Genomic DNA, 16120 nt, shown 5'->3' with positions numbered 1-16120 from the left:
AGTTTGGAAACTCCACCGAAACCTGTTCAACATCATAATAACACACGTATTCATGGACAGAGAGGTGTCATGTCTGGGAACAGAACCTGGTCTCTTGTGTGGAAAGCGGCCGTTTTCCCCCTGAGCTGCCATGGCTCTCCTATTGCTCTCACTTCATCCGTGTGGCCATTTCCCCCACCACCCCGCCCCCAGCTTCTATTTTCTCCCCACCTCGCCCCATTCCCTATTTTTCTTCTCCTCTAAAGCCGCTCTTCTCTGTGCTCTCCCTGAGAGCAAAACACAACACCAGACGTGTCATTAACGCACAGGAAGAATGGAACTCAATTACTGAGAATTCGGAGTTAGGAAATGTTTTAGGAGGAAGAAAAGCATTGGGGGGTGGGGTTCTTAAGTATATTATATACTTGTAATTATATGCTTAGAGGATTCTCTATCTGTGGTGACATCTAATTCTTGAAAACAGAATGTTATTTCCTTTATTAGGCAAAAATCCCTGGTTCATAATAAGTATTGGGTAAGTATTAGATGCTCAGTCGTTGTAAGCTATTGATGCTTCGTAATTATAAAGTGATTGATTGAATTCATGAATGGATGAATGTGCTAGATAAAATATAAATTATTCAGACTTCCTATAGTAACAGGATAATCTCGCTAGTAAAGGTCTTCAGAAGACCTGCATAATTCATGAGATAAAACAGTGATGTTCTATTCGGCAAATACGATTGCCTGTCTGACATGCACTGGATACATATTCGTGGGTAAATGGGTGATGAGAACTTGGGAGGAGGCTCCTTCCCTCTGCACCTCCTACTTCACTGACCACCTGGTAATCATCCTTCTTGTCTCTCCTGCCAGAGCGCAAGTATCTTGTGGGCAGGCAGGAGGTCTTTAAGAACCTGGAGCTGGGCACTTCTTACCATCATCATTTCTCCAGCAGCTGGGTGAGCGACAGAGTTCATTGAGTGTTGCGGCTAGAAGACCCGTCTTTCTGGATTCAATTGGGTCCCTCCCCTCACTCAAAAAATTGTTATGTGTTGCAGTGGTTATATGCATTATCTGCAAGGTTGGCAGTTAGAAACCACCAGCCGGTCCCACGGGAGAAAGACTTGGCTTTCTACTCCCGGAAATAGTCTCAGCAACTCAAACAGGAAGTTCTACCCTACCCTGTGGAATCACTGAGTGGGTATTGACTCGATGGCAGTTGAGTTGATCTGTTCTTCACCCAAATCAGTAATCAGTAAATAGGGCCTTGATTTATAACCGGAGTTTCTTTTCTTTTTATCGGGAGCTTTTACATCTCTTATCATAATCCATACATTCCTTCAAAATGTCCAGTACATTTACACATGTGCTGCCATCATCATATTCAAAGCATTCTCTTCCCACTTGAGCCCCTGATATCAGCTCCCCATTTCTTCTCTCTCTCTCTCTCTCCCTAACCCTCCCTCCCTCACAAACCCTTGATAAGTTATAGATTATTTTTTCCATATCTTACATCATCCTCCGTCGCCCCTCACCCACTTTTCCATTTTCCACCCCCCTGGGAGGGGCTTCTAGGCTGATCCTTGTGATTGATTCCCCCTTTCTCCCCCGACCCTCCCCTAACCCTCCTGGTATCTCTACTCTCCTTGTTGGCCCTGAGGGGTTTATCTATCCCGGATTCCCCGTATTGCAGGCTCTTATCTGTAGCAGTGTGCATGCTCTGGTCTAATCCGATTTGTAAGGTAGAATCGAAGCCCGGAATTTTCTTTTGTTGTGTTGATACAACCATACCAAGCAGTGTAGGGTGCGCCCTAACTCTGATCCCCTGTGAGTGGCGTCTCCCAGAGTCCCACAGAGGATAAAGGGCAGCTTCTTCTGTTGTCCTTCAGTCAGTGGTCTACCTGTACTCTGTCCACATGTCCCAAAGCACTCTGGGGGTTAGCCTTTATTTTGCCCCACAGATATTTTCTATGTGTAGATTTTTGCTTAATGATCTCTGTCTTAGTTGTATCATGTTAGGGGCAAATATAATTTAACTGTTGCCTTTGTTTTGAGATTATGCATGGCTAAAAAGCTTGTGTAAAGGTGTCCAGTTGACGAGGGGTGCTCTGGGGTAGTGAGATGATCTTATGTCAACTAGACACTCTGGCTAGGGGTGGAGTCAAACCTGTCAATCAAGTGGCACATTAAGGAGACCTCCTTGGGAGGGTGGCCTTGTGTGTAAGAGGGAGAGCCTCTGGGAACTGCTTCTCTCTCTGTCACCTCGCCTTCTTCCTCGCAGACTGGAGCTGGACAGGGCTGGGGTACCTTCATGCTGTAGAGTGGCTTCTTCAGATAAATTTCTTTCCTGGATGAGTGTCCCTACACAACCCAGCCTCACACAATCTGCAATTTGAGTGAAAGAGAATCGTGATCTCTGAGAAGGATGAAACCTTGTGAAGAAACATTAAAAACAAGGCCCTAAAAATGTTTGTCTTTCCCCTCCCCCATCAGCCACCACCTGCCATCACAGCCCACTATCTAGTCACCGGTTTGGAATGAGGAGCCTCATTTACGCTGTTCCTTCAAGGGCAAACTGTATTCAATGTCTTCCCAGTTACTTTTGATGATCTCCCCTGGCTTCTGCTGTGCAGGGAGAGCAGTTAAGCCGGGGCCAGTGCACTGGCAGAGAAATCCTCTGAAGGTCTCTCCTAAGAGGAATGCTTGAGGCCCACTGCATTGAGGGGTTCTGGGGAGTTAGTTACGCCAGTCGTTTACTCTTTAGCCCGCCGATGCTCTTTTCCTTACTCGCTCCACGGCTCATGTGTGCCGAGGACAAGCAGACGAACAGTCTGTTCCCCATACGCTAAAAAATTATAACAATCCAAAAGGCAAATCATTTTTCTCGATGATCCAGTGGCTCGTTCCCTTCCGATAAATCAATTGATTCCAGATGAACTGTAAGGCAGATGACTTCTGGAGATTCAGACGCAAGACCTTCATCAGAAGTACTCTTGAGTACACATCACATTTTGGCCCACCTACACCAACAGAAGGAGGCAAGCAAGGCATCATTCCTTTTCATGCATAGGCAATACAGTGTCTACTCCCATGCATACACACACACACACACACACACACACACACACACAACTAACTAACTTAAATACCTGTAACTAAGAAGAATGGAATATGAGTAACCACTAAGTCTGCGTCCACCCAGATGAGCCTCTGAAGACAGACAGACCTGACAACCTGCCACTGAAGGGTCAAGGTCATTGGAGGACTCTTGTACTCTGACACCCACAGGGTCCCCAGGAGTTGACATGAACTCAGTGACCACTGGTTTAGAGTTCATTCTCTCCTCAATCAACCACCAACTGTATCAACCTCCATGCTCACCTAGAGAGCAGCATTGGGATGACTGTTGGAAAGAGACACTTGAGCCAATGGTGATGAGGATGAGCAGTCCCTGTAGTTAAAGACGTCACATTTTTCCAGGAAAAAGTGCGGTGGGACAGGAAAAGGGAGATAATGTGGGGAGCGGGACATGCTGAAAGCTGGTATCCCATCAATTCCAACCATGCACAGTGTAGGGGGTGTGGGGAGTAAGCCACTAATGCTTTTGGACCCAAATTCAGTGCTTGCCCCCCACTTCCTCAGATTCTCATTAATTATTAGAGGGGATTTATGAGTCATTCTTGATCACAGATGTTAATAACCTTGTCTATGTCTTCTTAGCTTCTGGCTGTATTTATATATACATGTATGCGATATAGTCACCGAGTTCTTGGGTACAAAGGAAGTATTTAAGGAATGATGTGGCAAAGACATACAAGTTCATGAATATTTATGCTGTATCTATTTTCAGGACATTGTGATGAATATAAAAATGAAGCCTATAATCCTTGTTTTCCATGGTCTTAGATCCAAGAAGATGTGCATATGAAGTTAGGGAGGAAGGGAACAGTAGCAAAACAGAGTGAAATGGCAAAGAATGGGTTAAGAGATGTAGACTGGGAATCAAAGCAGGGCTCTGTTTCATAAATGAGGTTGGATTTCATGAATGATAGTGTTTAGTAGTAGAACAATCCTGTTCTAATGCTTCTGGCCAACAAGCAAAGCGCTCAGAACAGAAGGCCGGCATCTCAGGAAGCAGGAAAGGCTAGAACCCCTGCACATCTGCTATTGGCTCTTGCAGGGAGCCCACACACCACACCACCTCCTTCAAGGCCAAGGGCACCTCCCTCCTGTTCCCAGAGCTGCTTCCTTTATTCTTGACTCGTGCACACTATATAGAACGGCAACTTCACCTTGCCCTTTGCACGTTTGTAACTCAAGTTGGACTCTGAAATTTTAATGCCGGAGTATGCCATGGCATTGTGGCCCAGGACGGTGTCTGACCCAAGATCCAAAACCCAAACTCATCCCGCCCAGTCCATTCCCACTAATGGAAACTCCACAGGACAGAGTGTAACTGCCCCTGTGGGTTTCTGAAACAGTTCATCTTTATAGAAGAAGAAAACCGCATCTTTCCCCCTGGGAGCAGCTAGTGGTTTCAAAGCCCCAGAGCTATCCCACAATGCTACCAGGGCTCCATGGAGAGAAAGCCCCATCAAGGTCTCTTGAGCGGAGACACCCCAGCGTACCACACAACACACCTCACTCCCCAGTTCTCAATCAAAGCTTGGTAGCTTCAATGATACCACTTTGTAAATCAAAGGATAAAAGTCTTAGAGATTGAATTCTACTCCCAAGGTTCTCAGAGTTAGTGTGCAAAGAATCAGCAGGCGTGCTGGTTGAAAGTGTAGAGGCCTCAGAACTTCAGATTCGGTAGACTTCAATTCTGCTCTCTGCACAAGCTTCTCAGCCGATTCAACTGGATCACCTCCAAGGCACACTTTGAGAAACTCTGCTCTTACCACAGGTGAGACTGAAGTCTTGCTGAGCTTGTACCTGCTCATCTGAGAACACCATGGAAAGACACTTCTGTAGTTGGTGTCAGCTGAGCGCTCTGCCTTAAGGAATAGAGGCCGTGCTAGGACACACTGTGGATTCTGTTCCAGACCATCACCAGAAAGTCAGTATCACAACAGACCGAGTCTTCGTGGTTTCCCCGTGCAGACTTCGGGGTTTCCCCATGCAGAGAGAAGTTAACAGTGGCACGATGCTGTTGTCTGTGAAGGGTGTCATAGCGTGATGAAGAGTTGGAAATACTGTGAGGTCACCAAAATGTGGCCCAGAGACTCGAAGCGAGCATATGCTGCTGACAAAAGGGCCCCAGTAGGCTTGCTCCACCCTGAGTTGTCACAAACATCCTGTTTGTATAAAATATGACAACTGCGATCATGCATAAAATGAAGCATGATAAAAGGAGCAAGGTCTGTAAGTGTCTCCACCCAAGGAGCATGGGGCTCCAAAATGGCTTGTTTTGTTCTTTATTTGGACCTTGTCAGTTAGCTTGGTTAAAGTGAACCCCAATTAGTGTATCCTCTGAGCCCATAAAGTTGGGCAAACATGTTAACCTCAGATCAGTACCCTAGGAGACATACCCATCTGCTACGTCTGCACAGGTCTAAGCACACAGCTCTAAGCGTGCAGCTCAGAGGGAGCTACGTGATCGCCTTTAAGTCTGAAACAAATGTTGTTAACTTACAAGAGTCAAGAGAATAATGGTTGCTTGCAGGATGGCAGCACTCCATTTTCTAACCATCAGATGAAACAACACTCAGCGACAGCAGTGCCCCAGAACCTGGACCGCCAGCGCGGGGAAACATCACTCAACGTGTCTGTGAATTTAGACCCCTACACAAAAGAAATCCTCATTCTCTCCACTGAGGTTCCAGAATGAACACAGCCATTTCATGCATCGAAGAAAGAGTGTGAAGAACAAAGGCCACGAACCACGTTTGAGCTCCAGCTCTCCATCGACAACCATTGGGAGTTGGCCTCTGGCCGCCATATTGAAGTGATTCTAATGAAGGTCATCCGTCTTGCCAAGGGATGAGGCTTTGTGGGCTGTTTGAAGTTCTTTGAGCCTCTCACCCAGGCCCCGGTCACCCTTTGAAGCATGCTGAACCAGGGCAGTCAGCACACAAAAGGACCATTAAGTGAGCCTGGGCTGGCCAGGAAGTCATGGTGTGGAACTGTGACCATTTCATGGGCCATTTGCCACATAGGCTACCAGTGATCCACGATGTCCAGATTAGGCAAATGCCTGGAGACCACAGCTCATTAATGGGGGTCCCGGAGGGGGGCTTGAGGGGGAAATAAGGGGGATTTCCAAAGCAGCACAGCATCTTTGTTAAAGATATTTTTCAATTGAGAAAATGAGTAGACATGATTATTATCCAACCTGGTGACTATAGTTAATGTCACACATAGGTAAAGGGCACACATAGGACTAGTGAAGTTTGTTTGGTATGTATATTTCATCATAATAAAAAATTGTTTTCAGAAGATGCCTCTAAGTCCAACTGCTATGAAAACCAATTTGATCTTTGTGGATGTAAGACTAGATCAGGAGGCAGGATAAGAATACAATTCGATTTTCCCATCAACAGGAGGAATTCTTCGCTGTGAGCCCTCAGGACCTTTCCTGCGTGGGGTCATTGTTGCCCACGGCTGGCTCAGCACTCACCACCCTCCCACAGCAGATCAAGGTCACTGGCGTCCAGACAATGAGGGAGTGGCCGGGAACACTTACCTAGCACAGGCTGGGGCTTTGAAATAGCTGGCGACTCCAGGAAACAATGACTTGACAACATCTTGGGTAATAAAGAGAAAGCATGCATTTCACCATGATTTCAAGATGAACAAGATTGAAATGAAATACAGGAAGTGACTCAGCCACTAGGGAAATGAATCCTTACTTACAAACTATCGTTATCAGCGAGGAGCACGTGAAGACGCCGGCTACTATGCCTCCCAGAAACCACCTGAAAAGACAGCATCTGCAGGGTTAGCATCCCTGGGATACGGGTCCGACATAGAAGATGCTCTTCTAGACGTAATCTGTGGCTGTTGCTGTCAGGTGGCGTCAAATCCATTGTGACTCATGCCCTGTGCGGCAGAGAAGAACTGCCCAGCTGGTGCCTCTAGGCTGCCAGTTTAAGGAAAGCAGGTCCCCAGGACTTCCTCCAGCAGGGCCACTGGGTGGGCTTAACTGTGGTGCCGCCAGGGCTCCTGAGGTTTCATGTAGATTCAGAATGCCAAGATCGGCTTGAAAACTATGGCGATCCAGATGGCGTGGTATGGGTGGAAGGGCAGATCCAGAGCTCAGTGGAATGGGTATGGGTTGGCATGCTGGGAAGGGTATTTCGAATATGGTTTGGCATTGCTGGACCTGGGGAGAGAGGAAGGGATGGGAGTGGGAGGCTGGGTGGGTGGGTGTTGTAGGACTAGATCTGCAAGCTCCGTGATAAGAAGCTGGCCTTGATGAGGCTGGTGGGGTGTTTTTCAGATTATCCTGGGCAGCATGTTCCTCAAGGAGGACCACCCTGGTGCGAGGGAAACCAGCTCAGAGGCTGTTCTAACTGCCAGGATCAGAATGTGCACACCTGGCCAGAGCGTGGGGAGTGGGCATCTGTGGGGACTCCTCTGGGAGTCCCACAATGTGTGCTGTCTGTGCCAACGCTTCTCCGACGCAGCAGACCAACACTTAATTCCAACACCCTGCCTTCAACGGTACCCCTTATGAGCCAAAAGGAAACTCATAAAGATCATTACCCACTTACTCACACACTCAAATGCACGACAATACATTAAATATAAGCGTGATTGCTGGTGTACCGGGAGGCATCTATACAGTAACGCAGTCAGGGTTGGTCCCTACTTAGAAGGAGGCCTGGTGGCGTGGTGGATTAAGCATTGAGCTGCTGACCATAGGTTGTAGGTTCAACCTACCGGCCGCTCTGCCAGAGAAAAACGAGGCTTCCAGCTCCCATAAAAAGTTACAGTCTTGTACACTCTAGGGAGGTGGTCACCCTGTCCTATAGGTTCATCCCATCACCTCGGTAGCAGTGGATTTTCATAGTGAATACTGTATACCTTTGAAGTTCCCCCCCTCTTTTTGTGTCTATTTCTATGGATAATTGTGTCTCTCTTGATAGTTGTCCATCGTTACATTGTATGGACATACCTAATTAATATATCCCATCCTCTATTGATGGACATTTGGGTTGTTTTCAGTTTTTTGCTCTTACAAAAAAAATGTAAATGGGATCTAGAATAGCTCCCCAAAAAAATCTCAAAAAAGAAGAACAAAGTGGAAGAATTCCTACTTCCCAACCTCAAAACTTAGTACAAAGCACCAACAAGCAAAACTGTGTGGTACCCTGTGTGAAGACGGGCATGTGGATCAATGTCATGGACTAGAGGGTCCAGAAAATCTGAGACATCAACCGTCAAGTGACTTTCTATAAGGGTTCCATGTCCATCCAGTGGGAGCACCCTGGTCATTTCAGTATCGTTTCAAAAACAAAACGCGCCCCTCGGTCTATCTCTCCTGGGTCACCACCTCATGTGACTCTCAAATCCCTGCATGGAAGCCACCTGCGTGCATCCCCGCCATCTCAACTCCATACTTGATTTGGATTTCACTAGCTTGCCCCAAACGCCCCTTTCTGTCCCAGAAGCCCATGCAGAAAGCCATAGTCCGCGTACTAGGCAAGCCTCCCTGGGCTCCCCTGGCTCAGACTTTCTCTGTTTCTGCAGACACAGCAGGTTGAGAAGCCCCAGTCAGGGAGAGAGTAGAACATCCCTCCTTTGAACTTGTCTGATGTGTTCCTCCTGGTGATGGGTTTGAGGGAGGAAGACGACAGAGCTCACGAGTCCTCTGGTCCCAGCCTATCAAGACGCATGCTGGCAACATGCCTTCAGCTCCACAGCTGGGTGAGCTGCTGTTTTCCAGTACCCTCCACTGCCTGGCGACTGTCTCCGGGTTCCCATTCTTGCTCCTAAAAAGGACTCATGAGTGCCCCCACGCCCAAGGGGGACTTAAGCTCCACCTCCTTGGGGCGGAGTCTCTCTAGATACTCTGACATCAGAGGTGCAGTTCACTCGCAGTCCTGAGAAGTTCTAGAAAATGGTTCTGTGAGCAGCTCAGTTTGGGAAACACCAAGTTAAATAAAGCTAAGGGTTTTTCTTCCCAACCTTACTTCGCTGTGTTTTTGGTATGCTAAATACCCATTCGGAGCCTCCAACTGGAGACCTTCAGTGCAGAATTTTCCAAGTTTATTTTTAACCAGAGTCCGCTCCTCTTTTGTTCTTTTGTTCCATTGTCATCCTCGAGTCTAACCGCATAATTAGCTGGGAAGCTTATTTTGTAAAGACGGAGTCTCATGAGCGCTAAATTAGAAACCCGCGGATGTTTGTATTTTTAAAATTTGGGATTTGTAAGGGAAAAAAAACCTCTCTGGAGTCGGTCCTGGGTGGGCTGGCTCAGAAGAGCATGTCTTGAGAGCAAGCAGCATTTGGTGAATTCGGTGCAAGGCTACAGCGCCATGCCCCCTGAGTCATGGATTCATCAGGGGTTGCTAAGCGACAGGGACCTGTGGTGTCTCCTTCCTGAGGGAGGCCACATCCCTGGAGCACTAGGAAGACCATGAGCTTTAAGCAAAGATGATGTCTCATGCTGTGAGGCACGGCAGGGAAGTGTGCCATGGAGAGGGGGGCGGGGAGGGGGTGCGGGGGTGGGGGGTGGGCAACTGGTGTGTGCCCATCCAAGGTGACTTCTGGAGCTTTCCCTGGCGCTGTGGCCCTTGAGCAGATTCCCGAAAGCTGATGGCATCCTAGCTGGGAGTGTGGGAGAAAGAGGAGGCTTTCTACTACTGTAAAGAGCTACAGTCTCAGAAACCCACAGGACCAGTTCTACTCTGCCCTATAGGGTCGCTAAGAGTCAGCATCTACCCAATGACAGTGAGTTTGGGGGTTTGTGATTAAGAGTATTTGGAGAAGACTGAACAAGACAGTCACCAGTGAGTGCAAAGGCCCTGAGGCAGGAGCTGGCAGCTTAGAACTCTATCACTCTACGGAGAATTGGGCAAAGACCAAGCAGAAAGGCAGGGGAAGAGGCGGTGTCCACAGAAGGGGGAACAGGAAATTCTCTAATCAGACATGCATATGCTGTGCTCTGAGCCACCGAGCAGACTTCCCTGGAACAAAGAGCACATCTTATTGTATAAAAACACAGGGGAAAGCAGAGTCCTGGTGAGAATTCCATGTTCCCAAATAGCGACTTTAGGTGTCCTTGAACTACAGGCTAGGGTGTTTCCACTGGATCTGTCCAAGGAGTCTCTTGAGATGTCGAACGAGGCAGAACACACTGGAGCCAGGTTCTATGAGACAGTGGAAGGAGGTGACACAGAAATAAGGGGTCCTTTTCATGGTCAGACAAGTGAATCCATCTCAATGGTGAAGCTACTGCCCCTGCTCTGAGGACACAACGAATCCATCAACCAACTATAGCTCTGCTCATCCAGAAGTAACTGTGGCACCGTGATCATCTCTGAGTTACCTGGCACATACAGAAAAGATGAAACAGGCAGCCAACAGGATGACTTGGAAGGAGGCCTCTTGCAGAAAATGGGTTTCTAATAGAAAGAAATAAAATGAAGTAGATTAGAAATCACAGGGGACTCAATTATCTTGGAGCAACAAAGTTATACAGAAACTTCTCTGCTAGGCTCTTATGCCATCCCAAGCACTCTGTCATAAGTAATAGGATCGAATTACTTAAAAGCTGCACAGGGCCATTCATTAGACACATTTGTCAAGATAAGTTCCCTCCATCGCTGAGAAATAGATTATCCTAATTATGCTACTTAGTGTGGGCTTTGGGCTTTTGCGTGAATGTTGGGAAAACGTTGTATAGAATTAGTGCTAATATCAGAAATCGAACTCCCATCTTGATGATGGTGGTGGCGGTGACAGCAGCGGTTTTGATGACAATGCCTACAATTTGTCGATGATTGCCTTGTCATTGACAAACAGCTTTCTCCCATCCATTCGTTTCCTCAGGACATCCCGGGAAGTAGCAGGTTCCAGTATCTCAGTTCTATAGATGAAAAGAGCAAGACTCAGAGAAATGAGGAAATTTATCCAAGGTCATACACCACTGGAAGGTGCCAGGGACAAGATTTATAAAGCATGTGCAGCTGGAAGATAGCGCTTTGTCTGAAATTGAGGAGGGAGGCAAATAGAAACACTGTCTACTGAGAATCTCAGAAAACATATACAACAGACTGCTTGCCCTTGCCAAATTCTTTGCTGGCAGTAAATTATTTCAGTGGTGTAGAGTCATAGTGGAGAGGACTTCAATTCTTCCAGTCTGCAAGCTCCTTAAAAATGTAGAAGTTGAACCAATCATGAGCCTGTGAGTCTAGGTAGTCCTTGACTTATGTCAGTGACCCCACTGTCAGTTGCTTCCTACATAAGCAGAGCACCTCCATCCCAAGGAGCCCTGGTGGCATGGCGTTTGCGTGCTGGGCTGTGATCCTCGTGGTCAGCAGTTCAAAGCCACCAGCCATTCCATGGGAGAAGGAAGAGGCTTTCGACTCCAGTAATGAGTCACGGTCTCAGAAACCCACTGGGGGAGGTCTACCTTGTCCCACGGTGTCTCCCGCCATGCGTCAGAATTGCCTCGATGGCAGGGAGAGTGGTCTCATCATTTTATTGTCAGTCAAGGGAGACCAGTCCCTGGAGAAGGACCATTTGTTTGGTAAAGTCAAGGGCAATGAGAAAGAAGAAGGCCCTTGACAAGATGGACTGACACCGTGGCTGCAATGATAGGCTCCAACCTGAGAACGGCTGTGAGACGGCCTGGGTCTGGCAGTGTTTTGTTCTGCTGTGCCTCGGGCCGCTAGGGGTCAGAGCCTCTTCAAGGACACCCAACATTATCAATGTCTTTATGAAGCCAGCCTCCATTTGTCTTTGGGCATTGGAAATATTTCACGGACCTGTTTTCACACACCTCTGCACATGTAAAAAGACACAAATCACTTTGAAAGATGGAGGCCTTCCGTAGAGTTCACGGTGCCTCACACAGGTAAGTCGGGGATTGCCTGTCGCGCTCTCATGACCTAGAAGAAATCTGAGCTGACTCACGATGCTCAGATGGCGATCTACAGGAAAGTATGAACAGACTCCGACCGAATTTCTGCCAAGCGCTACAGACACTCGGTTCTGCAACAGTTGTTCAGAACTTGGAATGGCTCCGTCCCGTGCCTGTGTTTATTTTTGCTCTGCCTGCCATGAGCATGGGATCTGCTAACACGGCCCACCTGGCTCGCCATGTGGTGGAACACAGAAGGATGGCGACGCCAACTGAAAGCATCGCGAAGGATGCCGCTGCAATGTCCCATCTCCTGTGTACCCCGAGGACTGAGTTAGTGGTTGTGGGTTCGGACAAACACCCAGCCATTCTTCCAAAATGTGTTTTCTTCTCATAGAATTTGTCCCGCTTGGGAAACCCTTTAGAGATCCCTGGACATGGATGCTGAAGGGGGACTGGGTTTAAATCCAAGTTGTGTGAGTTTGGACAATTGGCTCATCGATGCATTGCTTCCTTTCATTGCCTTTTACTTGGAACCTGTGAGGACTGATGGAGAGCTAGTGGCTCAGTGAGGTAAGCATTGGACCACTACCAGCAAAGTCGGTGGTTCGAACCTACCACCTGCTCATAGGGAGAGAGTTGAGATAGTCTGTCTGCTCCAGTAAAGATTTACATTCTTAGAAACCCAATGAGGGTGTTTCTACTCTGTTCTAGAAGGTTAACCCATAAATCGGAATGGACTCCATGGTAGTGGGTTTGGTGTGGGTTCTTTAATAGGATTCAGTTCAAATGTCACCTCCTGTGGGAAGTCTATGGAGCCCTGGTGGCGTCTTGGATAGGGTTAGGTTCTATGGAAATGTCGGTGGTTCAAATCCAGCAGTCTCCCCATGGGAGAAAGATGAGTCTGTCTGCTACCATAAAGATGGCCAGTCTTGGAAACTCCACAAAGCAGTTTTTCTTTGTCCTTCAGGGTCCCTGTGAGTCAGAATAGACTCCATGGTAGTGGGGTTTGGGTTTGGGGCTTTGATTGCTTCACTTCCACCCTGACTTTTAGCCAGCCCCTCTCTCTACTCGCCCAATACCTCCTGCTTCCCTCATCAGCATCCTGTTCACTGTGTGACAGCAGCTGTTTCCTCTCTCTGGATCTCCCAGGAGACTGCATCGCGGATGAGATGGGTGGGCATCGGCTTCCTGGTCCTTGTTGATGAAACCCCAAAGCCCATGACCCCCTAGGCGCTCATAGCCCCCATAGCGTGTCCAGGGCAGACTTCACCACAGAAACACACTGCCACCGCTTTCTGGCTGGTGGTTCAAACCCACAAACCGTTCAGTTAGCAGCCAAGAATGTAAGCACCCCTCCCCCAGCAGGGTTCCCTCTGTGTTGATGGCCCCTGTGCGTTTTCCCTGGGAAATCACTTCTCCGCCTCTTCCAGTCTTCCCCGTGGAAAGCAGCCTTATGATACAGTCATCTCCCTCGTACTGACTATCTGGGATGTACTGTCTATCGTGCTGATATTGTGAATTATGGAGTCATCAAAAGTGGCTATGGTTTGTGAGTCCCTCCAGGTGATTCTGACTCACGGGTCACAGGGTAGAGTCTTCTAAGCTGTAGTCGATAGTCACAGACCGATAGGTTTTCTCTTCCACGGACCCCGGGTGGGTTTGAAAGGCCGTCGTTTGATTGAGCGCTGAACTTTTGTGTCACCGGGCCTCCCTCATTCAACGGTAGGAACCATGGAAGGAGCTTCAGAGAGTTCAAGGGAAAAATGGAATGGAAAGGTAATGGGATTTCCCCACGAACTTTTTGAAGGTCTCTTGTGTTATTTTCCATATTTTGTAGCCTGGAATTCTGAGCTTCATGGAGTTTGGTCAACTGCGTCAGAGTCACAGCTGACGAATTGGGGAATGAGCTGGGCTGGCCCCTGGATGAGTTGGTGGTGGAGTGGACTATCGGCCCCTTGTTGACCATGTCCCCACCCTGATGTGTCAGCAATCGGCAAACCAGAGACTAAGGGACGAGAGCTTCTCTAGCTTTGCTCCAAATAAAGAAGGCCTTCTTATCTTTTTAATTTCTATCATGAGGTCAAGGACCCAATATCTGGCTGTGCCAGCACCTACCGTTTTGCCATGTCTCTGCAGGACTCTGGGAGACTTCAAGAAGAGGTGTGGAGGCACCTGCCAGCACAGGGATGCTCCAGTGTCCTCTCTCACCAAATCCTCCCAGACCCCAAAAGGAAGAACTCACTGGTAGGGCAAAGCTCATATTAGGAAGCAAGCAGACTCAGGAACTCACTTGAATGATCCAGGCTGTTCTTAGGGAAATGCTCAGGGGCCCTCATTAGCTGGGACTGGAGAGCTGAGTCCTGGGGAACCTCTTGGAGGGACGGAGATGCTGAGCTTCTGGGAGAGATGGTGGCCCTGGACTGTGCCCACAGCTCCGCGGATACCCAGTCACCAGTCAGAGAAGATGAGCCGGCTTCACCTGCTGGAGAAGCAGAGTTCTGTGTGTTGTGGGAGGAAGAGGCAAGTGTGCATGTGTGTGTGGGGGGGGGGAAGGGCAGTGTTTAGTGTGCATCAATGTGTGCGTATGAGTGCATGTGTGTATGTGGGCAAGTGTGCACAGGATTGCATACCTGAATTGGGGGTAGTGTTTATTGCATATGTATATGTGCGTATGCATGGCGGTGTGTATGTGGAGGGTGTTTATTCTGGATGAGGGTGTATGTTTGAGGTCATGTGTGTATGTGGGAGTGAGTGTATGTGTGCACATGTATGTGTATTGTGTGTGTGTGCATATGAGTGTGTGTATGTTCGCGGGGTGTTTGTGTGTATGCATGAGTACATGTATCTATGTGTGTGCATATGAGTATGTTGTGTATGTGTGGGCACACATGTCATTTGTGTGTATTTGTGTGCACACATACAGAAATACATATACACAGAAATGCATATGCGTGTGTGCATGTATGTATTTGTGTATTCATAGGTGTGTGTGTGTGCGTGCATGTGTAGTAAATTAAGCAGGGCTCAACATGGCTGCAGTGACCATGGGTAAGGCTTGGAGACTACTGGGCCTCCTCGACTTGGAGGCAAAGCCACCCTGAGCGCAGCCAGTAGCTGTGCCAGAGTGCGTAGGTGGTTCCTAGGTTGGTGTCTAACAGATTGTACATCTCCAGAAAACATTGTTTTTAAAGTATAATTGTGTTTTAAAAGAGGGGAGGGATATTCCCAGAGGCCAATAAAAGGAAACAGCATCCTGGCCATGAGCTGTGGCTGCAGTAGCCCGGAGGCATGGGAGGGACACTTAGAAGTCATCGTCATGACTCTGTAGACCCAGACAGGGGCTGTGGTCCCAAGAGAGGTGGGCAATTGCAACTGAGCCCCTGCAGGTAGCAGGAGCTCAGGAAGAGCTACTCTCCCAAGGAAAAGGGAGCTGGAGGAGAAGCTGGCCTCCCATCCATGGGGAAGACAGGAGGCGGGGGCATTGGGGTGGGAGCGCTCCCTGGAGATTTTGCTGCGAGAGTGTGGGGACCACACGGTTTCTATTAGGTAGCCCCTCTGTGCAAGCGAAAAGGATGTGGGGGAGTTCCTCACAGACACAGCAAGAAAAGTGCCATCCAGGCAGAGAGGGGGGTGGGAGGGGGAGAGAGAGAGAAGAGAGAGATTTAGGAAGAAAGAGGGGAGGAGAGGAGGGACCTGGGAGATAGTGCTGGCTGCACTGTCACCACTTGCCATCCCCTCGGTTCTGTCTGGTGGCAAGCTCACATGTGTCAGAGTTGAGCTGCCCACAGAACCTTCACTGGTGGCTACTTGGAGGATGGATCACGAGGCCTATCTTCCGAGGCACCCCTGGGTGGACTCTAGTCTCCAAGCTTCCATCTCACAGCCCAGCCCGTCATGGCTGGATTGCTCAAAGTCCAGTATCATCCAGTCCATTCTGACTCAGCGACCCGAAAGGACAGAGGAGCATTGCTCCGGGGGGTTTTAAGACTGTGCATCTGAGATTGCAATGGCCCTGTGGGCTTCCGAGGCTGGAACTCTTTAAGGGAGCTCGGAACCTCATCAGTCTCCCATAGGGCACTTGGTGGGCTTGATCCTAACATCTTG

The 16120-nt window shown here is 48.5% G+C and overlaps 1 protein-coding gene across 1 annotated transcript in view; it reads right to left on the bottom strand.

The window, feature by feature from the left end:
• Positions 1-1433: 1433 nt before the first annotated feature.
• Positions 1434-16120, bottom strand: part of TMEM71 (transmembrane protein 71) — a 31379-nt gene continuing 16692 nt past the window's right edge. Inside the window, exons 6-10 of the mRNA XM_075550572.1 lie at positions 14307-14498; positions 10478-10553; positions 6838-6899; positions 6668-6728; positions 1434-3002 (exon numbers count right to left, since the gene is read on the bottom strand). Of these exons, the coding sequence (XP_075406687.1) occupies positions 2987-3002; positions 6668-6728; positions 6838-6899; positions 10478-10553; positions 14307-14498 (407 nt within the window). The 3' untranslated portion in view covers positions 1434-2986. The remainder of the gene's footprint in view (positions 3003-6667; positions 6729-6837; positions 6900-10477; positions 10554-14306; positions 14499-16120) is intronic.

This window comes from Tenrec ecaudatus, chromosome 5 (assembly GCF_050624435.1).
Source record: "Tenrec ecaudatus isolate mTenEca1 chromosome 5, mTenEca1.hap1, whole genome shotgun sequence".
Lineage (NCBI taxonomy): Eukaryota > Metazoa > Chordata > Mammalia > Afrosoricida > Tenrecidae > Tenrec > Tenrec ecaudatus.
Note: the sequence above shows the minus strand (reverse complement) of the source record. Positions and strands in the feature narration are given on the sequence as shown.